Here is a 26,623-nt window from a genome sequence, read left to right on the forward strand (position 1 = left end):
ATGGATTTAGTGTTCTCCAACAATTTCCTGGCAGTTTGGATAAAAAAAAAAAACGTTATTAAGGGAGATACAATTTACAGAAAATATAACTAAACAGACAAATAAATAAATAAAAATGATGTAAGAAATATATGTATTTAAGGGGGTGAAATTGTGCAGCCTCAGTACTTCTAAAATCCTGGCTATAGTCGTGTTTCATATTACATTGATGTTATATAAAACCCTTGGACTACGGGTAATGTAGCTTCTATGAATACACATGAAACATGCATGGAATTATTCTCTAAAAATCTATAAATTATGGGTATAGTTAATGAGATGAAAATAAACAAGCATCTATTGTGTCACAGAAGAGACAGACCACAGTGTGTTGGGTACAGTACATCAGCATTTATTCCATGCAGTTGTTTGCTCTGATTTTATTCTCCCAGATACCCATTGCACTGTACACTGGATAATACAGGAAACGGACAGGATTGGTTGATCATAATGCCATTCAATAGGAAAGGGAGTTGGAAATGAGAGTAACAAAGAAACAGATGTTAAATACATGGGATGAGGCAACATGATGTCTACAGTTAGAGACAATTTCACAGAAATTCAGATGTAAGTAACTGGTATTCTGATTAAAAATGAGAGAAAGGGATCTCTGCAGAAGAACAGAAGTCGGCATCGCACATGCCTTCAGGCTTAACGTCTCATTTACCCTCCTGTGACAGTCCATGGACTGGCTTTTGGTTGTATTAGAATCGATTCCCTATAGCCTAAAAAGCTTTAGGAATGCCGGATGTTGCTAATTACTGATGAAAAGTTGGCTAAATCAATACATCATGATCTAAATGATGAATAGTCCCCCGCAGGGTCACAAAGACAAAAATGATGCCCATACAAATACTGTCCTCTTCTGATACCAATTGAATGTGCTTCCTTTAAATAATACTTTTCAGGAAAAATCATAGGTCATAACTTTTCTAAAGCTGCCTGAAATTAAAAAGAACACAAACCTTACCAGTCATTCATAATAAATTAATTAAATAATCATGTAGGCCAGCTACAAAAACAAAGAAAAGAAACAAAAAGAATCAAAATTAAATTAAAACTTTACAACAATCATATTTCATAGGATAATATGCCAGAAAGACAATGTTATGAACAGCTTGATCGGATTACCCAGTCATTACAATATACTAGGTTATTTCACACATACATGAACAGAATGAAGAAGGTTGAAGGAGGCTCGAGGAAAGGCAACTGCTGCTTTCAGTACCAGGTGTAGGCCTTTCCAAAGCTTTCAAGCAAAAGGGTAATTGATCCATCAGTACAGTTTTAGATTCACCTTGTGCTACTCGGTTCTCATGACTGACACACTCCTGCGGTGGTCAATACTGATGTCATACAGATGAAAGAACTTCCTGCTCATTTTCAACCAGTCGCGCTGGTCATCAGTGACAGAAGGCTCTGTCAGAGCTGTGCGATACGTTATAGAGAGAGGACAAAAACAGATTACATTACATTTACAGATGTTTACATAAAGGAGTAACTAACACTGAGATGAGGTTTTTGAAAACCAAGAGCAGCTTTATTGCTCTGTGGCCTTGTCTCTGGCTTTTATTCCCAACTTAGAATCTCGGCCATCTGCACACACTTGACATCATTATTGTTAAGTTCAACCCTGGCTGGCTATTTTTCAACCGCAGAATCATTAATATGGATGACAAACACTCTAATAGGGATAAAAAATAAAGCTCTCACAGATGCAGTAACCCTTTTTAAAGACAACTAGTCAAAAATAGTAAAACTGCTGGGATATTCAAGGATTTGGACGGTCATGGGAAACATCAGAGAAATGATCTTGGGTAGTGGCCGGTGAGCTCAATTGGTTGAGCAGGCGCACATATATAGAGGTTTATTCCTCAACGCAGAAGGTCCGGCGGTTTCCCCCTCCCTCCCCCCTCTCTCTCCCCTTTCATATCTGAGCTGTCCTATCCATTAAAAGGCAGAAATGACCAATGTATCTTGGGTAGAAAGAAAGGAAAGGAGCCAGGACATTTACATAACACCAGGCAAAGTAAGTCATTGTAACTGTCACCATCTAGTGCCTGTTGATATATTGCTCCTGCTCTCAATCGGCAACATAAAACCTGAGCCTCAAACCCCCAGAAAGGAGTTCCTAAAAATGGGACAATTTAAAAATATAGCATCTATAATAAGCTGTTTGACACTTGCTGCTCTCCTCTAGCCAGCCACCAGTCACTGTATTGTGTCTAGCCAGCTAGACGCCCTGGATCCTGAGCAAGCAACTTCTTTCTCACCTGAGCGCCAACCTACATTATTGCTGTTTTATTCACTACAGCACAGAAAACAATTATTATTTTTGGACATTGTGGATAAGACAGTAGAAAGTACCCTGTTAGAAAACGGTAAATGGGAGATGATGCACCTAGTGATTTTAAGAAATGGGATACTGCACCTGGATTGCAAGTAAAACGCTCTGTCTCTACATAACATTAATGTCTGTTACATCAATAAAGGGTTGAACATCAAGGCTATCTGTAAGACCTTTTTTAATATTCTTGTATGGTCCATATTATGTATATTATTATGTATATATACAATAATTGGTCCAGTCCAGTTTCTCACAGTCCTCGAACAATCCTGAGATGAGACTTGAAACTGTAATGTCTAATGGAGAGGAAAGGGCTTTGTGTGCACACACACACACACACACACACACACACACGCACACGCACACGCACACGCACACGCACACGCACACCTAAACAACTCTGGTCATGACATCTGATTGATGATGACGTGTCTCGGAGAAGGATGAGCTGGGTCACAGAGGAAGTCTCTTTTTTTATCTTCTCCTTAGCTGTCAGCTGAGTCTTCAGCTCTGTTGCTCTGCTAGCTTGTCTACTTCATGCAGTCTTCTGGCAGCGTTTGCATTTTGCGAGCTACACAAGCATGCTTGGATAAGTTCAGCGGGGATCTCAATGACAGACTAGACACGTGGTGGTTTCTAAGGGAGGGAGGGAGTCCGGTCGCGAGGCAGGCTGTTCATGCTGGTGTTTACACTGCTTTCAAGAGCTCCCTGTTCCCAACTCACCACGGTGGGGACGGGATGGAAGTGGGTGAGGCGGGGTACTGGGGCTCTGCGCTGTCACCTCATGATAAAGCAGGTTGATCTTACTTTAGTAAGAGGGGGTCCTTGTTGGTTGGGGATTTCGGTCTAAAACAGTAAGATGCTGAGAGCAACGATAGCCAGATCAAAAGGCTTGTAGTGACACTCCTTGTCTGCGTCAGTCACCTGAGAGTCCAACAATTGCAGTGATGTAGCTTGACACTGCTAGTTGTCAGCCTCTGAAACATCAGCACTTCAACACATCCTCCTTCTCATCATCATCATCATCATCATCAGCACACACTTAGCCCATGCTCAGTTTCAAATAGTCAGTAATAGTTTTTCTCTGTTCAGATCAGAGAATTTACAGATGTCCTGAATTTTCCTTCAATACTCAGACAAAAATAAATTATAAATGTTACATTATCTACTGTACATTATCATTCAAAAGGGAATCCCTGCCATGGGTTGCCTGGATGCTGTGCTAGAGATGGGGGGAATGGGGGTTTATGAAGGGAAGGGTAGTTCTGGTGGAGGTTCTGGGAGAGATTGCATGGGGCTTGGCTATAGGGAGTTTTGTTTACAATGTCGTCCTCTTATTGCTGTATTTTCTGCAGGGCAGAGTGGGACACAATGGCCTCCAGGCAAAAACAGAACCAAGCCTCGGGTTGGGTTTCACCACGAGGAAGGAGCCCCGATTTTGTTGTTTCTAATGGTGGCATCGGAGCACTCTGCTTCTGACGTATCACAGTCTGAATCCCTAAACTGTAGTGGATTCTGGGAGAAACATTAGAGAGAAAAGACATGTTCAGCATCAGGCAACTGCTTTGCAATGTTTATTATTTGATCGTCGCTAGCCTGGCTAAAACTACAGAGCTGACATGATGGGACCACACACATCCACAGTACTGACCTCGTAGCTGTGTTCGTCGGAGCATAGTTTTCCCAGTGAGATCTGGGTCTTTACCCTGCGGACGGCGCACTCCTTGTCAGAGAGGCCGTCTGACTGGGTGGAGATGTCGATTGGGATTTCCGGTGTGTGCGACAGCAGCTCATCCAGGTGTTCCTCCTGACTGGTACTCATCCTCTCCAGGGGCCCGCTGTGGGAGTGGTCGCTGGTGTTTCCCTCCTCTCCGTCAGACACCGACAGGTTCTCTGAGCTGAAGGTGGAGTAGGACTGGAAGCTGCTCATACAGCGATGAGGTCTATGAGGGAGCAGAGGAAGAATACAAAAAAATGTTGATGCTGTTATCCAGTAGATACCTTTCAGACTGGTTCACTGTATTTGGGACAGTATTACAAACTTTACTGTAATGATTATTTCAGGTTATGATATGGTGAATGGTCTGTAATTTTCTTTTGTTGCTCCACATGATGTAACAGTGTTACAACACAGCGAGGTGGCAAACTGCATTTTACCTCTGTCTCCTTGGAAACTCCACTTCACTATCAACTTCCCCCTCTTCCTCTTCAGAGGACTCATCGCCACCCTGTCAGAGAAGCAATTACAGCTGTTAATCTATCATCTTTCACAGTTTTCTTAACACAAACCCATAAAACAGACTCACTGATGTAAGGCTACCAGCTTTGCTCACCTTCCTGAGAGGTCTGAGAGTACGAGGCAGTGCAGTGAGCAGGGTGTGAGTGCGTTGGGATGCCTCTTGTTCCTGTGGCTGAGCCTTCTTTGTGGCCTCTCTGTCTGAGGCTGGATCTTTGCTGGGAGCCCCTAAAGAAGAAGTGGTGCTCTCCTGGGTGTTGAGCAGGGAGTAGTGGGGCAACTCTGGGTGGCTTGATGCAGGAGGGGTCTCCTGACAGTGTAGGCAGCCAGGGAAGGGGTGAGCCTGGCAGCAGGGACACAAAGAACCAGCACCAGCACCTGGAACAGGATTGGAGCTGGTGGATGAAGTCCGCTGTCGCGTGTCTGCATCCACAGCAGTGGATATGATGTCAGGGCTGGAGCCAGAAACGCGACGCTGCATGTGGTCTGTCTGAGGGCTACGGAGGGGAGCAGCGGGGCCGAAGTAGCGCAGGTTGTTGGCACAGTTGACAACGGCCTCCTCGCGGCCCTTCAAGGGGAGGAAGGGCCCCTCGGTTGGTGGATGGTGGTGGTGGTGATGGAGGAACGGCTGCTCCTGGAGAGACTGAGTGTCCTCTAATGCCCCAGAAAGAGGCTTCAGCACCCCGGGGAACTCGCTATGGCTTCCTTTACTGTTGGCCCGGCGGTGACGAGGCTTGCTTCGGTAGCGGGCTTTGCCAGGAGGCGTGGAGACCTTTGGGCTGGCTGATAGAGGTGAGGGGGAGGGGAGAGGGTCGAGGCTGGGGATGCCATCAGAACGAAGCAAGTCTGGCCTAAAAGAAATCCATTCGGCAACATTAACATAATGTATCTAAAATAATGTATGCAGAACATATAGTAATTCATCTTACTTTACTGAGAATTGTCCCTTATTTAATGAATATATTTCTAACTAATCATCTAGATGAACCTGAATAGGAAACAGGAAATTACAGTCTTTTCTTTTACAATTAGCTGTTCAATTTACTACGTTTCAGACCTTTTAGTGGGGGGCATCCCAGGTTTGTGGGACATGCTTCCTTTCTTCTTGATGAGCTTCTCTACAGCGTTGGACCTGACGATGGGTCTGACCAGGTGGCGCTTATAGGTCCCGGGATATTTCTTCTCCACTGCCTGCTCTCTCCTTCAGGGATGGTAGAATTAGTTTTGGAGTTATATAACAGTGAGCAGCATTCACATTAAGTTCTATAGAGAGTTGTACTTTCATTACTCCAAACTCTAGAAGACAGAAATCAAGTAAGGTGTATAAATCTATTCTCTGAAGGGTGAAAAATTAGGTCAAGGAATTGGCAACAAATCAAGGGAGGAAAAACTCAGTGAGTCAGTTTTTTATTTGAGTCATTCTTTTGAGAATTGTTTATGATGTGACTCAAAACCCCCATACTGTTCTCTTGACTACAAACTGACCCAGAACAATGGCTTTGTTATACTTCTCAATATGGTTAGTTGTCTTGCCAGGCCATTGTAATACTTTCAAATATTTAATTACTGGAAATGCCTTCTATAAAGGGGCAATAGTAGTATACACACAAGTAAGGCCTGATAATGAGGAAAGGGGCAGGACAGCAGTAAGGCTAGCTGATGACTACTGTGATAAAGGATTTATTTACATACTTCATTAGTTCCTTTTCTCGGACCTCCAGCTGCAGCATGATGGCACTGAGTTCCATGTAGAGGTTGTTGGCTCTCTCCAGCTTCCTCTCATAGTGCTCCCGGATGTCCAGTGCGTGTCTGAGAGTTTAGGAAATTCAGACAAATATTCACTTCCACCAACTTCTGCTTCAATTTAAAAACTACATCATTAACAAGAAGAAATAAATCCATGCAAAAGTAATTCAAATACATGAGTAATTTTTAAATCAGGAGTAGCTATGGATTACAATATGTTTATAATTGCTTTCTTTTCCTGTAAAGTTGGTCATGTCTCCTTCTGGCTCTCCTTTCTTACACACCTGAGTTCATCCCGCCTGCGTCGGATCAGCTCCTCGTCCAGCCTGTGGATACAGGTGCCTTCACTTTTGATCTTCTCAAAATGTTTTTTCACTTCCTCCCTCCATTCTGCCTGTAATTTGGACGGACACAGTCAAAAAGCTGACAATTCACTCCCAGACACAAAAGGCATTAGATGACTTAAAGTCAGCGTTGTACCTAGAAGAACAATATTATCTAGATTCTAGAACAAGTAAATACTGTGTGAGGCTTGTGTGCTCATTGTTGGTGCACATAAAACGTATCTTAATAAGTGTATAGAGTCCTGTGACCTATACATAGTGAAGGTTATTATGTTTTGCAGTTATAGTGCCGACCTGAGACTTGAAGTAGGTTTCCTGAGGAGCTCCCAGGACATCAGCGGAGGCAATGTCGAGGTGTAGGAGGATCTGACGAAACGAAGGCCTATTCCTGGGCTTGCTTTGCCTGGAATCAGAAAATAACAGGGAGAGGAGATGTAATTAAATGAGAACGGTAAGAATGTACTTTTAGGCAATCCTGTGTGGTGCAAAACCTTCTTAACAGTAATAGTCTAACCGACGCTGTGGACAAAGATGCTACACAACATAATATATGATCCACACTCACCATGTTTGTTTCATGAGTATTTTGAAGCCGTCCGGGCAGGTGGAGGGGACAGGAAGGTGAAGACTGTTGCTCCCAACACCCCAAATGATGGCCGAGGAGTCCACGTCTTTGTAGGGAATCTCTCCGGTCAGAAGTTCCCACAACACAACTCCAAATGACCTGCAACACACAACACACAAGCAAAGAGAGTCAGGTTTCACTACAGCAACATCAACAGATGACTTTTTCTGTAACAGTTGAACACTGCCCTAAAGTCTATCTTATAGCTTAAAATAATGTATTATTTTAAAATGTAAGTACTCACCAGATGTCTACCTTCTCAGACACAGGCTCATTTCTTATCACTTCTGGGGCCATCCAGGCCACCGTACCTGCAAATGACATCTTTGTACTTTTGTCACTGAGCTCTTTGGACGTTCCAAAGTCGGAGATTTTCACAGTGTCGTTGTGGGTCACCAAAACACTAAAACATAAACAAACAGAAAACACAGACTTGTTAGCAAGGTCAGACTTCTTGATTAAGTGGACCAAAGAAGACAGTATCTCCTACAAGTTTATGGTAATCCTATAATAACAATCTATATCAATAGCATAGTAATTCTAGAGTTATTATAAAAGCCCATGTTCACTCTTTCATATTGAAGCCATGCAGTGTCAGACCGACATTAATCCAGGTCAGATGACCTGGGTTAAACCATTCAGACCGTCAAGTTTCTCCTGTGACATTTCCGCTGGTTTTAAAGGGGTATGACTTTTTTCAATCTTCAAGCCTAAAACACAGAAGCACATTTCTGCATCTGCAACACCCCATTAGCCAAATGACTCTGACCTTTCCAGCACATTCAGCCTGCTATCATTCTGCTGACTAATACAGTGTGTGGCACTGCAGCAGCATGATGATATTGATTAGAGAAACAGGGCTACAGTGTGCAGAGGATGAGGAAGGAGGAGCAGGATGAGACAGGACACTGTGTCTTACTCTTATGTCAAGGCAACACGCTTTTATTAATCCTGAGAATGGCATTTGAGTTAAGAGTTGAAAAGTTACAAAAGTCAAATTCAATGAAGAATTATAAAAAATGATACTCATACACACATTTTACAATACCAGGAAAAGAGGAAACTCACTTGGGAGACTTAAGATCTCTGTGGATGATCTTGTGCAGGTGTAGGTAGTTCATGCCGCTGGCGATGCCTGAGGCCCAATCCACCAGCATCCTGGGGGTCACTTTCCTCCCCGCCCTCAGCACCTCATACAGCTGGCCCTGTGCACAGTACTCCATGATGATGCAGTAACAAGGCGCCTGGGTGCACACACCTCTAAGTTGGACAAAACACAGGAAACACTTTTATAGATCAACGGCTCTTGATAATGATAAACCCCAGTATGTGCCAACTGTGCACATTTGGAAACCATCAGAGCTCCACCAGCTGAAAACAACAAGACAACATTAGGTTTCATGCAAGGTCTAGTTGTTGTATACTTACTTGAAGCTGATGATATTTGGATGCTTGAGTTTTCGCAGATGTTTAATGTCTGTCTCCTTCTGCTCACGCACCTTCTTGATGGCCACCTCCTCAGAGCGGAACTTGCCCAAGAAGACAGCTCCCTGAGCACCGCTGCCCAGCCACTGCAACTCCGAAATCTCCTCAAATGGAACCTCCCACATGTCTAGAAACAAGTAAATTACATTTTGTCAAAATGGCATCCGCTCATGGCAACCAACATGGTGATGACAAGAAGTAAATGAAATTGAAAAGTTATATATATATATATATATATATATATATATATATATATATATATATATATATATATATATATATATATATATATAAAAAAATACAACTGGACAGGACCAACCACAAGACCCAGCCCAGTTCTGTCTGACCTGGACTCGTATCTTGCAGCCTCTGTGTCCAGCCTGTACAGGCAGCCTAGCAGCAAGGTCAGTCTACCTTAACCATGACCTCAATTCAAACTGACAGCTGTACAGCTTCACCCACAACAGCAATATGGTGAAGCTGGGCTTCGCTATTTAATTACAGTTTCAGACTACATCAGGAGAAACGGAAGGGAATCTAAAGGTTGTTTTTTAAAAAGCCTTAAAGAGACATTTGAACAGTGAGCATTTAGTTTCCTAAATTGATTCCATGCAGAAAGATGAAACCCAGAACTAACCTTGCTGTTGTAGCTTGTATTCTGTTGAGTATGTCTTCCCTATGATATTCCAGACAGGCCGAAGACAGCCAAACAGCCCTTCTAAGAACCCACCCGACCCAGGCCCCGCTCTGTGGAAGTGCAGCTTGATGTCATCAGGGTGATGGGGGTGGCTCTGCCTCCCCTCTACATTGTGGTGCATGGGGCATTCCCCTTCTCCCATCTGCTCCTCCATACCACTGCCACACCCGCCGTGCTCACAAGAGGCTGGCGATCCGGCTTCCTCATGGTCCTGCTCCTGCAGCTGAAGCACGCTGTTGTCAAAGTGCCCACCCTCGCTCCGTGTTGAGTCCACACTCAAGGCTGTGTTTGGGGGAGTTATACCCACCAGCATTGAGTCTTCGTCCTGGCCGGGCGCCTGCAGGGGAACGGGCAGTTGTGTCAGCGGAGCCAGGTCTGTGATAATCTGAGGTGGTAAATTGGTCGGAGGGGCCTGAGGAGGCTGAGGTTGGGAGTTGGGCAAGTTTGATTTCTTCATGGTGTCCCCAACCACGGTGAGTTTGAGCTCCTCCTTCAGCTTGCCCACCAGCAGACTGGGGCAGGAAGTCCATGAGAGCACCTCGGGGGAGCTACCCATGGTGTCGTGCATGTGCATGGGCTACCCAGTGTCAATGAGTGGGGTGCGTCCTAACACACTGGTTTGTCTGAATGTTGAAAATCACCTGCAGAGGGAACAGAACAAGAAAGAGAGACAAGTTATCTAAATTAAAAAAACCATAGAAAAAATGAAATGCAGATTAAAATAAAAACCTGAGTTAAATCCATTTGGATGATTAGAGACGCATCTGATACAACATAAACATGATTAGAACTGTTGCCATGGGGGCCTATTACTTCCACAAAGAGAAATGCAATCATCTCATAGATCTGATATTGAGAGAGCTTACATTATTGATGATTATTTTTAACTATGTAGTGCAAACACTGTAGGGTAGAGGTGGTTAGGAAATATTGGATAAGCTTTAAATCAGTGCATAAGAGACAGAGTTGCTGAATGAAAGACATTGCAAAGTAGATAAAATAATGCAATTCTGGGAAACAGTTGGATTAAAACACACACACACACACACACACACACACACACACACTTTATGTTCTCTGTGAAGCAGTAACAGCATAGCAGGGATTAAAAGTCTTGCTGTGTATTAGGACAGTTGAGACAGCAAAACATCTGGCACGCACAGCCCATTCTCACTGCTTAACCTAGCAAGGCCGGCCATAGCCACCATAGGCCCGTAGCCAGCCGCAGAGCAAACATACTAGTTCACTTCAGTCACTGAATCACCGAAAGTAAAACCAATACCATCGTCAACCAGCCTATTCGTGTATGTATTGATGTATATTGTGATTAAAGCCCACATGCTTTACCTTCGTTGTTTGTTTACATAACTCAATCGCGGGGAAGGCAAAATGTTGCCACAGCGGTGACTTCAGGGTAGCAGGAGGATTTTCCAGTACTCGTTTCTCTCCGACTCCGGCAGTGGCCATGGTCTCTGGAAAAGAGTAGCTGCAGGCCACTGGTAAGCTAATGTTACCTTGTGTCTTTAGCTGCATGCTACCAGCCAGTAAACTACGCTGTCTCGGTTTGTTTTTTTACTTTGTAGGCGGGGGTGGAGAGAGAAAAAAATACTGGGGGAATTGACGATCCTGCTTTTAATTTTGACAGTCAAAATCAAAAGCTTATTTCGATCAATGTTGCGATTTAAAATCGAAATCGTGACACCCATAATTGTTATACAGACATTTTTCTGAAAAGTTGATTTGTAGATATCATATCCAGACATGAGTGTATGTGTTTGGTTACTCCAGCAAATTAAAAACCTGAACAATCAAGACATCATCTCATGAAACTATCACACAGATGAAAAATTATATCAAAATCCAATCTTTCCAATTAATTAGAGCTGCTCTTTGATTCGCAACTTCGTCAAAATACACCCAAATATATTAAAGGGATAGCTTCCGATGTATAGCAAAGTCTTGAACTTGAATCATCTAAAAATATATGTTCAACCTAGATGTCACCCTAACGTGAGAACACATATTGCTCAAACATGGCAACTGAAGTCAGTGCAAATATGTACAGTACAGCTGTAAAGAATAGCAGCTTAAAGAATAAACAAGGATAATACAGTGTGACCATAGTCTCAACTCAGGTCCACCTCCTACTTTTTTTCTGAGCTATTAATAGCATCTCAGTCTTCATAAGCGAATGAAACTGCCTTTGGTGTCATCATGTAACCTAAGGGTGAAATTTAGGTTGTTATTCATGCTCATGCTTGAGTATCCTGTGCTTAACCAAAATGCTATGCTTTATTTCATAGATGTAGTTCAGAAAACTACATCTGTCAATCTACCAAACCTGCTAATATGTGGTTAAAACCATGTAGCATTTTACATGATCATAACGTTTTACATCAAATTATTCTGATGGCAAACGTTTGTTTGTAGAAAAATGTGACAAACCTTAAAGTGCTCATATTATGCTTTTTGGCTTTTCCCCTTACCGTTATTGTGTTATATATCTTTTTTGTGCATGTAATAGGTTTACAAAGTGAAAAAGCCCAAAGTCCACCCCAAAGGGACTCACCATCTCCAACAGAAAACACTGTTCACAAACTGCTCCAAACAGCTCTATTGTAGTCCAGTCTTTACTTCCGTGACAAACGTCACTTTGTAACACACGTTATAATGCTCGCCTAGCTGCTAGCGTGGCACACCCTCATACTCTGCTTCTGTCAGTCTAAAAGTATTTGTTTCTCTCCTTCTCTTTATCTCAGTGTGTGTGGGTCAGATGTTAGAGTGTGGTGTGTATTGGTGTGCAATGCTGTCTGCCCCAGTGTCTTTTGCAACACTACCAATGGGAGTTGCCAAAGTCAGAAATGTTAAAATCCTACACATGGGGGATTTAATTTGTTGCATACTGTGTTTTCAGACAAACAGATGGTCATTTATCCACAGTCTAACTGTGCTTGTTTGCCAAATCTTGGCAAAAAAGCAGCACAAAGCAGTGAATCAATTGCTTTGTAAATGACACTTGACACCCCCCCCCAAAAAAAAAAAAAAAAAAAAAAAAAAAAATAATCCAATCAATTTTGAGGGGGCAGTAAAAAAAAACACAGAGTGAGGGACACAGAGAGGGAGATAGTGAGAGGCTGTAAATTGTGTACAGTCGGGAACAGGGGATCAAAGTCCAAGAGGGAGGAGACAGAGAGGCAGAGCAGTGAGCTGGCTCTGTGTTACGTGGAGGTTTCCTTAAGGGGACAGTCATGAAGTCCAATTGAAACACACTTTGTTTATGTTGCTCTCTGCGGGAAATGCATGAATGCACATTTCTTCCTCTCGGTATAGGTCAAAGTACAATAAATCTTTGATCCCTCTGATGCAGATAACTTTGCTGCCGAAATGCTGCAAAGCTAAGACACCAAGCCGGAATTCCAGAGCCCAACATGTGTGTGTTTAATATGGCACTTGTTATTGGTCTCTTTTTTTGGATACTTGACAATAAAATGAAGAACAGAAAAGATGGGGAAAGGGGATTAAAAATTCCTGACAGGATTCAAAGTGGAGATGCTCGCAGTTACATGATATGCGTCCTTGTCCATTGGTCCACGCAGATACCGCTTACATGTTTGTGCGAATGCATGTACTGTATCGGTGTGTGTATCTACTGGGGGGTAACCTGAGCGCTGTGAGTGTAGTGGCTGCCAGAAGCTCATCTATAATGCAGGCCTGTCTCTAAGCAGGTTGCTGAGAGTGCAGGGGAAGGAGAGAATGCTCTCTCAGGTATCCAATAAATCCGTCCCTTCCACAGTCAGAGACAATCGAGCTGTGCGAGTAGAGGCCCGTGCTGTAATTCCACCCCACAGACGATTCTAGGAGCTGGGCTTCTGACGTGGGCCACCGTGAGTGGATGTGGTCGGCTTGACAGAAGCATGCATGTTACGACACAAGCCTGCATGCACAGTACCCTCTATAAAAACTGCACAATTATCTTGCCTAAATAATGACTACAGAGCACAGTCTGACAGAAAACCTGATGCCATACAGCCTCTTATAATGTTCACCCATTTGTACTCTCTCTGCCCAATCTCTTTCCTCTTTCCGAGCCGGCTGAATAAAGACTGAGTCTATGCATCTATATCTGACAGAAAGAATAGGAAACGGACCTCTCATTCTCTCACATTGATCTCTAATGGAAGATCTCTATGTGTGTAGAATCCCATGAATAATGTCTGTGCCTCATCAAGAAGGGCCCAGGGTTTCATTTACACAGTCATTTATTTACAGGACTTTCCGAAAGTGACCATGACTAAGCAAAAGGACACACTGACCGTCCTTTTGAGGTTAAAACATTTTTTATTACATGTTTGCATAAAGTAAATATTGCTAGCAAACAATGCATATGCTCAGCAGAGTGGATACAAAGAAGAGAGAGAGAGAGAGAGAGAGAGAGAGAGAGAGAGAGAGAGAGAGAGAGAGAGAGAGAAATTATCAGGGGATGATCCTTTAATCCCTCTACAGGGCTCTAAAGACAAGCTTGTACAAACACAAACCCTATTCAGCCCTCCCCCTCCATATATCCTCTAAACACTTCCTTTCATTTCTTGCCTCTCTAAAGGCGACCTAATGTCAATGGCCAATAGCACAATGCATCATGGTAAGTACATCTTTAGTATACTGTATATGAACACACTTCTAAATGTGGAGCAGTATTGGCAGAGAAAGACTTCACTGATATTGTTACTGCACCACACTTTATATGAGTGTGTGTGTGTGTGTATATACACATGGCAGCTGGTGGCGCAGGCGGATCAGGTTCACACACACACACACACACACACACACACACACACACACACACACACACACACACACACACACACACACACACACACACACACACACAGGGCGTGTCTGGCAGGATCCAATAATCCCACTACTCCCAGCAATCCACTGGGGAAGGGAGTATTTTTGTGGCACTCAGCAAATGGCAACATGGCTGTTAAGATTGTGTTTCGACGTACTGTGCCTTCACAAAAGCAGCTGAACCTTCCACAATATATGAATACAGCAACAGACAGACCTTTACTAACATACACAGAGGTGTACATTGCATTGAGCAGCATCAGTAGCAGCAGCGTCATCTGTGTCTCCATCACTCTGCTCCTCATTAAGGGAAGCCCTGCTGGGCCCCATAGCGGGAACCTCCCTTTAGGTGACAGCTGTGCCACCAACAAAGAACCAATTTAGCCGCTATCCCACCTCATCATTCACACGTTACCATGTCAACACAGCATCCATCCTGACCTTCTGCTACCAGTCACACTCACTCTCATCCAACGCTCAGGTTTGGAGAGGCCAAAAAGCCTGAAGGTTGCTTTTGAATCCACTAAGACCATCACACAGGGAAAGCAGAATAGTGTTGCTTTTAAAGAACAACAATATAGTGGTCTTCACTATTTTTAAAGTGAGGAGGGGGTAAACCATCCAAGATAGTAGTAAGCATGTATCCAAATATTGACCATTATTTGAACAACAAAGTACATGTTATAGCTCTTCACCTCAAGAAAAGTTGGGTACAAATCTCAGCCTCACGAGCTTCCAACAACTGACCAGCAGATTTATAAAAATCTGATCCTCATAGGCATAAAGAGAAGTACGACTGCAGCACACTGAGCCACAGTCAAATCTTTTCACAGATAATGTCCAAAGAAAGATAAATACCTGCTCCAGACTGTTTTTATCCCTCCTGTCCTCCTCTCTTAAAACAAATGGAGCAAAGAATGAATGGTGAGAGCAGCACATGGCTCCACTGAGCACCTTAAGTAACCAATAAAAGGAAAAGTTCTGAAACAAAATAAACTGGACAAATACAAGAGTCTCTTACCAGCAGTCGCTCAGGAGTCTCTATGGTCTGAACTACACATGACTGTCTGTTATTCTGGGTCACAGTTAAACAGCTGAACTCTGGTATCTGTACTTGTTTCCCTTGTCAATGCAGACTATGGACTTTCATGGCCGGTGTTCATCATGTGAGTAAACAATGTTATAAAACAGAAATTGGGAAAAAATACTGCTCATAGATTTCTTTGTCATTGGAGTCAGACAGAATTACATTAAAAACATATTCAGCAATATGAACATCAAATACAGAGACCTCAGAAACATGACTCTGCCAACAGAGCGGCCAGTCCTGATTTGATTGTCGAGATGTGGGCCGATGTCTAAATCAGCTTTTCCTCGCTACCATGGCCATGAGTCCTGCCAGAGGGGATTGGACAGCCATCCGTAGGTGGGTGAAAGTAATAATCTGCTGATGCGGGCACAGAGGTGGAGGGGAAAATAAACAAATTCTGGCAAAGCGTTCAGGCATCTGCCGTCACATGACTGACATTTCCCTATAATCCCTTTTTCTTCATATTCTGATTCCCTCTGGTGACTCACCTGAGCTGACTTAAAATACTTGGTGGTGGCTGGAGGGAAAACAGGCCAACGAGCAATAATCCATGCCTGCTCGGGGTTTGACTGGTGTTGCTGGTACAAATAGGAACAAGGTCAAAGCTGCTCCTGCTAAGGTCACAGTAAAAATTCCAGGTGGGATCACCTGAAATGGCTGGTTTGTTGTGAAGTAGCGAATCTCAGAGAGAAGAGGAGGGCACTCAGGTGGATGAATGAAACTGCCAGAGAGAGTTGACTGACAGGAGGATGAAAATGTAAAAACAAAACCGCTAAGAAGTCCAAAACATCAATGTCTGACTGTCTGGTTTACTCGTTTGTTAGTGAGTTCAACAAACAGAACCCAGCTGACCAACACGTTCTAGGGGAATACACTACAATTTGTGCTTAACGTGGTTGTGAATCATTAGCACTCCAAACACACACACATAACTTGTGCCTCAAATAGCCTCAGCCGGTACTAGCCAGAATTGGAGAAAATAACTAACTGAAGAAAATAGTGTGCGCCATCGACACGTCACACACTCTCCCTCCAGCTTTTTCTCTCCCAGCCTCTCAGTGAGGCTGCAGCCAGCACTGCAACGAAGACACACAGCCTCCTAAAATCTGAAACCATCATGCATACTCTGCTCTGAAAAGCTCACACAGCTTCAATATCTGCCTTTTCAGTCAAGCAGATTCTTTGTTACCAGCGATGTTCAACCATAAAGCTTTACAAAGCTCTATTTATGAATGCTAACCAGATCCTTTCGGATAGATGATGAATGCAAACAGACAGAAAGGGACAGTGGGGCCAAGGAGACAGTGGAGGGAGAAAATGGCTTAGAGAAAAGTAGAGGAAGAAAAGCAGATTAGGGATGTGGAAGGTTATGAATGAAGGAGATAGTGAGGAACATTTTGTGTCTGGAAACAGAAAAAGAGTGAGAGCAGAGAAATATTAATCAGAGAGACGAACAAAAAGGAAAAAGAGAAACTGCTTTTCTGCTGTTGCTGCTGTGGCTGCTTGCGGCATGATACAGTACCGACCATGCTCCAATGGAAAAGAATCCCAGAGCGACAACAAAGGACACAAGAGGAGCCGGCTCCATGTGAACTGGGCCTGTCTGCCCTGCACGGCCAGGAGACAGCAGCACTCACACACGTAGAAAGACACAGACAAACGCGCACACACACTCAACACTACACACTAGAGCAGCTGCTGCCACAACAATCCCCCTTGTGCTCTTTTAATAGTGACGGCCTGCCCGGCCCGCCAACAACAAGGGTTGAGGAGAGAGACAGACGCACAAAAAGTGACACAACAGACAAACACCCATACTGCAGGAGACCGGCTGTGACTGACACCATTTTAATGGCCCCGCAATATGAAAATACACAAAGCTACAGAGCAAAAAATAAAAATGGGTTTCACATGAGAAAGTGGATGTTGTACTACAAGTACATGTCCTTTATTCTGCCTTAAACAGACTCTACCACAGCAGAAAGCCAGGAAATCAATACACATTAGTGTCTCTTCTATTAGCTCCTGGGTTCATACTATCCCTGCAACATGCACCTCATCTAAGTTTTAATAATAAATCTGGTACCCAAAGTTAGACACTCTTCTTATTTCTATTTCTCACTAGAAATAAAATCCAAATGGCAAACTCCTCATGGATATGAATATGGAGCCATTATTTTAAGCGCTCTGTGGTGAATGGATGGAGCTCTCCCCTCCTCCTCCTCTACCTCTTCTCCTTTAAAGCCCGGCTGCCGGCTACTCATCCTGTGCAGTTACATAAATATGCTTAGTAGCAGAGGACAGAGGTGGGCATACACAGAGCTTTTCTGCTGCCAAGCCAAGTAAAATAAAGAGATGGATGAAGATGCAACGTGAGGGAGAAATTTAAAGATTGTGAAGCAGAAAGGGGAACATGGACAAAGAGAGAGGCAGAGTTAAGTAAGATAAAATCTGGAAGAGAAAAGTGAATGTAATTTGTTGTATGTGCACATGCTGAAATGCCTGTGGCAGTGCACAATCCAAGTGTGTCCCAGAAAACTCTTTCATCTGCCCAGCGTTATAATGCCTTAGAATATCATTTTGCTATTCCATTAGGAGGTGGAGGTCCTGTTGGTCTCTACCTTTACCTACATTTAAACCTGTCCTTCAGAGGGCACAGAGAAATACTGCATCAAAAAGCAGCAGCAGTATCATCGCTGAGCCTAAAATAGCTCCTGCACGCTCCAACGCACGACCACTCAACACACTCCTGCAGCACTGCTACTGAACAAACACTGACACAGCTGATCCACTTACAAACAGCACACACGTACGCGCATTTGAATGTCTCCCCACACACACACACACACACACACACACACACACACACACACACACACACACAAGTACAATAAAAAGGAGCAAAGTACCTCCACATCACACTGCTTCCACTCAGATGTACAGCACAGCATCAGCAGATTACTTACAGCAGACCGAGCTCAGATTCATGGTCCTCCCTCAGCTCTGAGGCAGGGATGGATAAAAAAAAGCCTGAGGGAGAAAGGCTGAACTGACGGTCAAGATGGAGAAAAATGGCAAGAAAGGCAGGGAGAGAGGGAGACAGAGGCTGGAGAGTGACGGACATTCCTCTAACTCCCGCAGCACCTGGGATGTGAGTGGGTGGCTGGCATCGTCACCGGGTCGCTGAAGACCTGCTCACGTCACACTTTTCATGAATGGAGCTGTCTGACGCAGAGAGGACGCAGCTCAAAGAGCAAATGATGGGGGGGAGCAGGAGGGGTGGAGCCTTCTGCACAGACTCAGATAGTAGGAGTGCAGAGAGATGAAGAGGAGAGAAGCAGAGAAGAGAAGAGAAGAGAAGAGGAGGAGGAGGGGGGATGTATTTCAAAACAGCACCAGCTGGGAACAGCAGGTTAGGCTGCAGTGGCGTCTCTGTAAGTAGGGCAGACCATTTCTGCACAAGAGAAAATCCCTTTGTACAAAATCAGTAATCAGTTCTCTCCATGCCAATCGTATAAACATCCCACATATGACTGCACACTGCATCCTGTATTCTAGCATGTGCCATCTATTTGTGACAAAACACTGCACACATGCAGGCACACAAACAATTCAGACCTGCTCCTCCTTTAGTTGTCCATAGTCATCAAGTTATTGTGATTAACCTACATTTTCACCACAGGGTGTAGGTAAATGCTCTGCACAGCTGTGCGTTGTCTTGGTAAGCTAAGTGGTAAGTGTTCGACTGCAAACTGACAGACTTCAGTATTCAGTGTTTCAACAAAGCATTAAAACCACATTTAAGCATGTGTGTCCATGTTTATATGGAACTTTATGTACTAAAACAGCTGAATATGGCCAATTTGCCAAGTTTCTCATGATGCGGAGCACTCAAATCTAATACCAAACCACTTGACAGGAGTCCATACTCAGGAGGAATAAGAAAGTTCAAGCGACAGTCAGAGAAAAATCAAAAGGTCAGATCCAGAATAACAGAAGAATTGTTCTATTTTCCCCACAAAAGGTCTCTGAATGTCTCTCACAATCTCTCACAATGAGCTGCAGTAAAACCACTTTATTCAGCTTCTCAGCACATTTGTGCGTTTGTGTGCAAGTGTGTAAACGTACTGACCTGTCAGGTGGTTTTTGAGCATCTCAGAGGTTTGCTGAGTCTGATCAGCTCTGTCTTGCTTCTCACCTGCACACACACACACACACACACACACACACACACACACACACACACACACACACACACACACACACACACACACACACACACACACACACACAATGAATGACAATGTATGAGTCCATAATGCACATTTGGAGAGCTGACAAAGGTATCAACATCTGCAACATTTTTAGGGTGACATTAAGAAATTGACTGAACGGTTGAGTCACCGACCAGATTATCAAAAGACTGGAGAGAAAAGGAGGTGCAGCTCAGACGGAGGAAGGTAGTGGTGGTCTGTCTGTCTGTCTGTCTGTCGCGTATATATGTGTGTTTGTGAGTGGTGATGGCAGAGAGAAAGACTAACTGTGACTAGAGGGGGTATATCAAAAAAGACTGATTGAGAGGGAGGGCCTGGGGTTAAAAGGAAAGGCTCGGGGAACAGATGCTCCACCCCATTCTCTCGTTACAGGCCCAAACCTCTGGGGAAGATGAAGATGGAAAGGGAGTAGTAGGAATGTAATGATGCATGGTGGGTAGGGGGTTGGGATAATGGAGCAGCATTGTTAAATCTCCATCCTCAGGCCACACCCCAGCAGGGGACACTGCCAGAGGAGGAGGTCTGGTATCCCGGGGCGAGGCTGAGACTACCAAACACTATAAATGGCGTGAAATGACAGTCAAATGAGTCACAGTATAGATGGCCGAGGATGCTGGCTCTAATGGGACTGGCATTGGGGAATGGTGAGTGTGTTTAGCTGATTGTTGGATCTGTGAAAACTACACCTTTGTGATACAAAGTCCAAAATGAACACAATGTCAAGCCTTCTTTTGGCCCTGAGCAGAACAAGAGTGGGTTTAAGCCGACATTGCTATTTTTGCCATGTGCCCGAAGACACACTCCTGTACACACAGACTACATACACAAAAACACAGCAGGGGAATTCCCAAAAATACAGCTCTAGTTAAATATTGGCAAAGAGAGAGAGAGAGAGCGAGATAGAGAGACATTAGATATCCATAGGAGCATGGAATTCAAATACCTGACCTGTTTGCTTAGCGAGAACATCTAGCTCTGCTCTATAGCCCAAATTCCAAAGGTCAGCAAATCACAAGCCTGTGTGCTCACGTGGAAACGAGCAAAGCTACATTGTATTGAGAAAACAAGCCAGAAACACCCCCACCCTCTCCAACTAAGTATTCTTCAATACAAACTAAACACTCAAGACTGCAAATTCAGTTGTGAGTTGAAGGATTTTATGAGACATGGCCAAAGGATGCTCTGTACTTCTGTCAAAACCACAACACACCACACAAGTTTTGAAAAAATAAAAAGCACAGGACATATTATGAAGACATCACATAAAAGTAGTCTATACCGACAATGTTTTATTTACTAAACAGTTATATTGTACATATTTGTTTTAGGGTCTTTTTACATACTTTTTATTATAGTATAGCTATTCTGTATGTGTTCTTGATGGTGCAGTACTTTGCATTACTGTTTATTCCCTTTTCCCCTCACATCCTGGTCACAAACTGTTCACCCTCCTTCCTTCTGGTAGGGCACTGTTTGCCAAAACCAGCCGACACAAAGTGTCTTTCCCCAAGCAGTCACTCTGTTGAACACTCAGAAATAGCCCCCACTCTTACACTGAACAAAGTCAATCACCACTGTTCTGCTCATCTACCTCATGTCTATTTCAATCCTACAATTACAATATTGTTATTAATATATTACCATTGCACTGATCTGCCTTGCACTGTACTCATATTTAAATCCTAAAATCTCAGTCTATTGACCGATATTACACTATTCCTTCCCTCTCTTTTGTATATTTTTGTAAAATTGTAAATTCTATTGTATTGTTAGTACACTAACAGTATTTTTTATATTCTTACCGTCACTTCTGTTTTTATTCTTAATATGTTAAGTGAGTGTTGTACTTTTGAGAGCAAAGATTACCAGAGTCAAATTCCTTGTTTCTCTACGCAAACCTGGCCAATAAAGTGGATTCTGATTTTTGTTTATTGTATGCACCACATACACTAAGGCAAATTCCTTGCAAGTGAAAACTTACTTTGGCAATAAATCTGATTCTGATCTACCTACCTACCTACCTACCTACCTATCTGTCAAATAATGCATTAATATCGTAAGCAAATACATAACAGCTCATTTTCAGTACCCCATCAAAAACCCACGGAAGTTACTGTAATGGCTCGTAGCTACACGGTGGGTGGTGATGGTGCAGTGGATATGACACATGCCTTTGGTGTGGGAGATCCGGGTTTGATTCCCACTACATCAACCAATTAATTCAACTTTAATTAAAAAAGGTTTAAAATAAGTTTGGAGAGCGACAAGCAGGGTAGCTGAAATCGGAGCTTATTCATTTTCTACTTTGATTACAGCTTCCTCAGGTAGATACTACTTTTCAGCACAATACGTCTGTATGTAAATGACGTAATCACTATCACAATTAAAAAAAAACAAAAAATAAAAGCAAAGCTCATTATGCTAAGATTACAAAACAGTTGTTTTGTGATCATGAGTAAACAAAACACTTAAGGGAAAGACACCAATCACCTCAAAATGCACACTGAAACTGAAATCCACTCTTTTCTCAGAGCCATCTCCAAATTACTTGAATAGTCCGACTAACAGTACAAAACCCCAAAATAATGAATCTACAATAATATAAAACAGAGAAAAGCAGCACATCTTCTGTTAGCTTGAAAAATGACTGAAAATATTTATCAATTACAAAAATCTGTCATAATGAATTGACTAATTTCATGTGTAATCCACGTGGTGTCTTAAAGGTAAGTGTAAAATCTATTATCATTCTCATAATATTTATACATTATAAGATCTAAGTTGATCTAAAAATAACTTACATCCACTACTTGTCCACAAAACATAACCTAGACATTTTGAATTCCAACAATCCTGTTTTACATACATTACATGAGATGAAGATGACGAGTGAGGTATTCCAAGCCCCTCAGTAGGCTGTCTGATCTGAATTATAGTTATAATGAGATATTGACTTAGTTTTATAGGATTTAGATGTCTTAGGAGGTCAAAAAACATCTTTAAACATTTCTGAACTAAAGAGATAAAAAGAGTCTGACCTCAGTCTGTCAATTAGCTTTTCTCCAGCAGTGGCCAAAGCCTCCTGTTCTGTCTTCATCCCCGGCACACAGACATGATGCACAGCCAGTCAGTGCTCCATCTGCCCTGGCCTCACCTCCAAGTGCAACAGAGCTGTAAACCACACTGGCTCAGCTCTGTTATACACACTCATTACTTTTTCACCAGCAGTGGAACAACAGCACTGACAGCTCCTGTGTCCTCTGCATTAATAAGAGAAAAAGCCCCATTGCAGCTTACAGTGGTTTACCTTTACAATCTGCCATCACATGCAGCGGCCAGGTATAGACACGCAGGCCCACACAAACACAAACATCTATGATTACAGACACATAAATAAGACTTCCATGGGGTCTGATCAGTCTTACAGAGATGTTGTGATGTTCTGCTATAGAAATACAGTAGATACTATAATTTCATATAGGGCAATATATATTTGGCAATAGCGCAACTACGTTCGCCGACAGGGGCAAACGCCCTGCAACTTAAGAAAACACACGCAAATAGAGAAAACACAAGCAAATTAAGAAAACAACTTCATTCATTTGACAACACATTCAGCAAACGCGCTGTAAATACACACAACACAACCAAATACATAAACACGCTGCAAATAAAAAACGATGCAAAAAGAAAAGCACACAAACCCAGAAAAAAGCGATGCAAAAAGAAAAACATCTTCATTAATTTGACAACACATGCACAGCATTCAGCAAACACGCTGCAAATACACACAACCAAATACACAAACGAGCTGCAAATACACACAACACAACCAAATACACAAACGAGCTGCAAATACACACAACACAACCAAATACACAAACGCGCTGCAAATAAAAAACGATGCAAAAAGAAAAGCACACAAACCCAGAAAACAAATGCAACAAAAAAACGCTGCATCCAGATTACACAACGGAAGTTCTCCAGTCGGATTTGGCTGCATAGTAAAAAGAGAACTCCCGTCTCATGCCCTCCCGTCCATAGACTGTATATTAAATTCATATTATTATTATTATTATTATTATTATTATTAATAATAACATAGCCTAATATAATATATTATTAATATACAGTCTATGCTCCCGTCTCATGCCCTCCCGGCTGGTGCTATCCCCGAGCTTCGGCTTTTCAAAATAAAAGCTGGCGTCTGGTCCACTATGTCTTCATACTTTGGTGTTTTGGATGATTTTGAACTAAACAGTACGGCAATCATGCTGATGAATACAATAACTTTTTCAGCAGATGTCTTACTTACAACACGATGGAGTTAGAAAAGCAGTTTTGTGTTTATATGTGCGGGCGGGATTTATTCAGTTTGATAAATCCCACAGTAAATTGGCTGGTTTACTAAACAGGGAGGGACTATAAATCCTGTCTGTTTTTAGTTTTTTGTATTTCAAGAGCAAATTTCTCCACAGTCAAGCTGTTCCACTTAGCTGCTCCCTCTAGAGGTCTGGAGAACTTCCGTTGTGTAATCTGGATGCAGCGTTTTTTTGTTGCATTTGTTTTCGGGGTTTGTGTGCTTTTCTTTTTGCATCGTTTTTTATATGCAGCGCGTTTGTGTATTTGGTTGTGTTGTGTGTATTTGCAGCGCGTTTGTGTATTTGGTTGTGTTGTGTGTATTTGCAGCGTGTTTGCTGAATGCTGCGCATGTGTTGTCAAATTAATGAAGTTGTTTTCTTAATTTGCTTGTGTTTTGTATATTTGCATGTGTTTTCTTAAAGCAGCCATATTATGCTCATTTTCAGGTTCATAATTGTATTTTAAGGTTGTACCAGAATAGGTTTACATGGTTTAATTTTCAAAAAACACCATATTTGTGTTGTACTGCAGTGCTCTATCTCACTGCTGCAGATCCTCTTTTCACCTGGTCTCTGTTTTAGCTACAGAGTGAGACCTCTTTTCTTCTTCTTCTTCTGTACTATCTTTGATTGCACTGCACATGCCCAGTAGCTCAGATGTAGATCATGTCAGCTAGCTAGCTCCATAGACAGTAAAAGAAAGGCTGTTTCTACAACTTTGGTCAGTTACAAGGCAGGACTAGCTGGGAGACTTCTAAATGAGGGCGCACATGTAAGTAGTTCTTTTGTAGATTATGGTGAACTTGTGTGTGTTGTAGCAGTGCTTTGCTATTGAGAACGAGGTAGCATGCTAGCGTTAGCATGCTAGCGTTAGCCATAGCGTTAGCATGCTAACGCTACGAGCTAATGGTTGCGGTTAGCCTGCTCGTTTCGGCTTGTGACGTCACAAGCCGTGCCGATTTTGAACAGCTCACCCAGAGACTGAAGGCAGGACACATTCAGAAACCGTATCTCACTATAAACAGCATGGGTGGATTTTTTTCAAAGTTTGTATGTGTGTGGAAGCACCAGAGACACAACATAACACCCCAAATCCCAGAAAAAGTGATTTTTTCATAATATGGGCAGGGCGTTTGCCCCTGTCGGCCATCGTACGCAACTACAAAAAGTAGCTAAAAAACAAAAAGCCAACTAACCTAGATAGCTAGGAGAGCTAAATCAAGTTAACGTTGAGTGAGCTGGTAGGAACCAATATCTTGGTATATATTTATTATATTATATAATTATTAACAAATGGTAGTTAGAAAGCAGAAGGGACACATTTTGTTTGTCAATACCCTCATTCGCTGAAGACTGTCTGTAGATAGAGCTAATTTGGGTATTATGTATTAGGGGGTAAAATACAGTAATCTGCCGAAAAAGACATCAAAATCAAAATCTGTAGTTACTGTCCTCTGCCTCTGTAGGACATTATTTATCAATTTAAGGAGGCTGATGATTCCTACGAGACGTCTCCTTTATTTGCAAAACTTGAAAATACTTAGATTTAAATTTTTAATGGACAAAAATTCTTACTAGTTTGCTCTTAGCACTGTTTCAACACTTTCACCAAATGCTTTTTGGTACCAACTGTAATCCTATAAATCACGCAGCCCAGAGCCAGCTGGTTGGCCGGTGCCTGGTGGAGAACATGCAGTACTGTAATTGGAGGGAGGAAGTCAGAGGAGTCAGGGAAATACCTAAACTAATGAGAATAGATTAGTCCTGATTATGTTGACTTCATGCACAAGGATAAACCTGTTGCTAAGATGGATGATAGAACAGACTGGCCTGGCTCATTGGTTGCTTTTACAAAGGCCCACATGGATGAGTGGTAAGAGAGTCCTGCACACAACAACCACTGATTCTGAGAGAAAGATAATGCTTGTGAGATTACCGGGCTGAGCCCACCAACAACCCAACCGCTTGACCAATCCGCGCTGACAGGAAATTACATAACAATGACTGTTCAACACTCCCGCAGGATTTCGCCTGCAGCACAACAATTCTTCTATGCTGGTTCTCTCTTTATCATGAATCCAGAGTAGACAAGTAAATAGATGAGGAGCAGCAGACAAAAAGCCTGGCTGTGCTGACCTCCCTCCAGCTGTATGCACCTGGTAATCCCAACCGTGATTTATAGGATTGTGTGCAGAGCTATAATGCAGAACACAGCAGCCAGTCTTAGATAACATAAAATGTTATGAAGGCTCTCCAGCCTTCTTGGTTCTAATTATTTCACTTAAGAGAATTACAGAAGTGGTAGGAAATGAACACATGCTGGGATGTCATGTTCACATACACTTCACCTCCTTTTTCCACATCCCTGGATGGAGGATGGAAGAAAGGGTGGGTGGCTGCAGTGGGTGGCAGGCAGTGGTGGTCTGCCTGAGATTACAACTGTGTAGCTGGGGGTGTATGGTGCTGCTGCCTGTTGCTCGCTGGGGTGAGAGGTTAGCCGAATATGTGTGGCTATGTACAGAGACGGGAGG

General features: G+C 42.8%; 1 protein-coding gene across 5 annotated transcripts in view; it reads right to left on the minus strand.

Annotated features, from left to right (window-relative positions):
* Positions 1 to 370: 370 nt before the first annotated feature.
* The window catches only part of si:ch211-45c16.2 (mitogen-activated protein kinase kinase kinase 13), a 37,522-nt gene continuing 11,269 nt past the window's right edge, over positions 371 to 26,623 (minus strand). Inside the window, exons 2-15 of one of the 5 annotated variants that reach the window (XR_004897983.1) lie at positions 9,460 to 10,160; positions 8,766 to 8,949; positions 8,406 to 8,597; positions 7,582 to 7,740; positions 7,278 to 7,436; positions 7,007 to 7,115; positions 6,653 to 6,762; positions 6,315 to 6,431; positions 5,680 to 5,823; positions 4,720 to 5,473; positions 4,544 to 4,614; positions 4,038 to 4,329; positions 3,371 to 3,901; positions 371 to 3,292 (exon numbers count right to left, since the gene is read on the minus strand). Coding sequence is in view for 4 of the 5 variants with exons in the window: in XM_036003884.1 (XP_035859777.1) it covers positions 3,800 to 3,901; positions 4,038 to 4,329; positions 4,544 to 4,614; positions 4,720 to 5,473; positions 5,680 to 5,823; positions 6,315 to 6,431; positions 6,653 to 6,762; positions 7,007 to 7,115; positions 7,278 to 7,436; positions 7,582 to 7,740; positions 8,406 to 8,597; positions 8,766 to 8,949; positions 9,460 to 10,093 (3,027 nt within the window). In the remaining variant the exon portion in view is untranslated. Of the gene's footprint in view, positions 3,902 to 4,037; positions 4,330 to 4,543; positions 4,615 to 4,719; positions 5,474 to 5,679; positions 5,824 to 6,314; positions 6,432 to 6,652; positions 6,763 to 7,006; positions 7,116 to 7,277; positions 7,437 to 7,581; positions 7,741 to 8,405; positions 8,598 to 8,765; positions 8,950 to 9,459; positions 10,161 to 10,866; positions 10,992 to 18,366; positions 18,684 to 26,623 lie in introns of those variants that run through there. The other 4 variants (XM_036003884.1, XM_031299503.2, XM_031299494.2 and 1 more) reach the window with 4 other exon arrangements.

Source organism: Sander lucioperca, chromosome 8 (assembly GCF_008315115.2).
Source record: "Sander lucioperca isolate FBNREF2018 chromosome 8, SLUC_FBN_1.2, whole genome shotgun sequence".
Taxonomy (NCBI): domain Eukaryota; kingdom Metazoa; phylum Chordata; class Actinopteri; order Perciformes; family Percidae; genus Sander; species Sander lucioperca.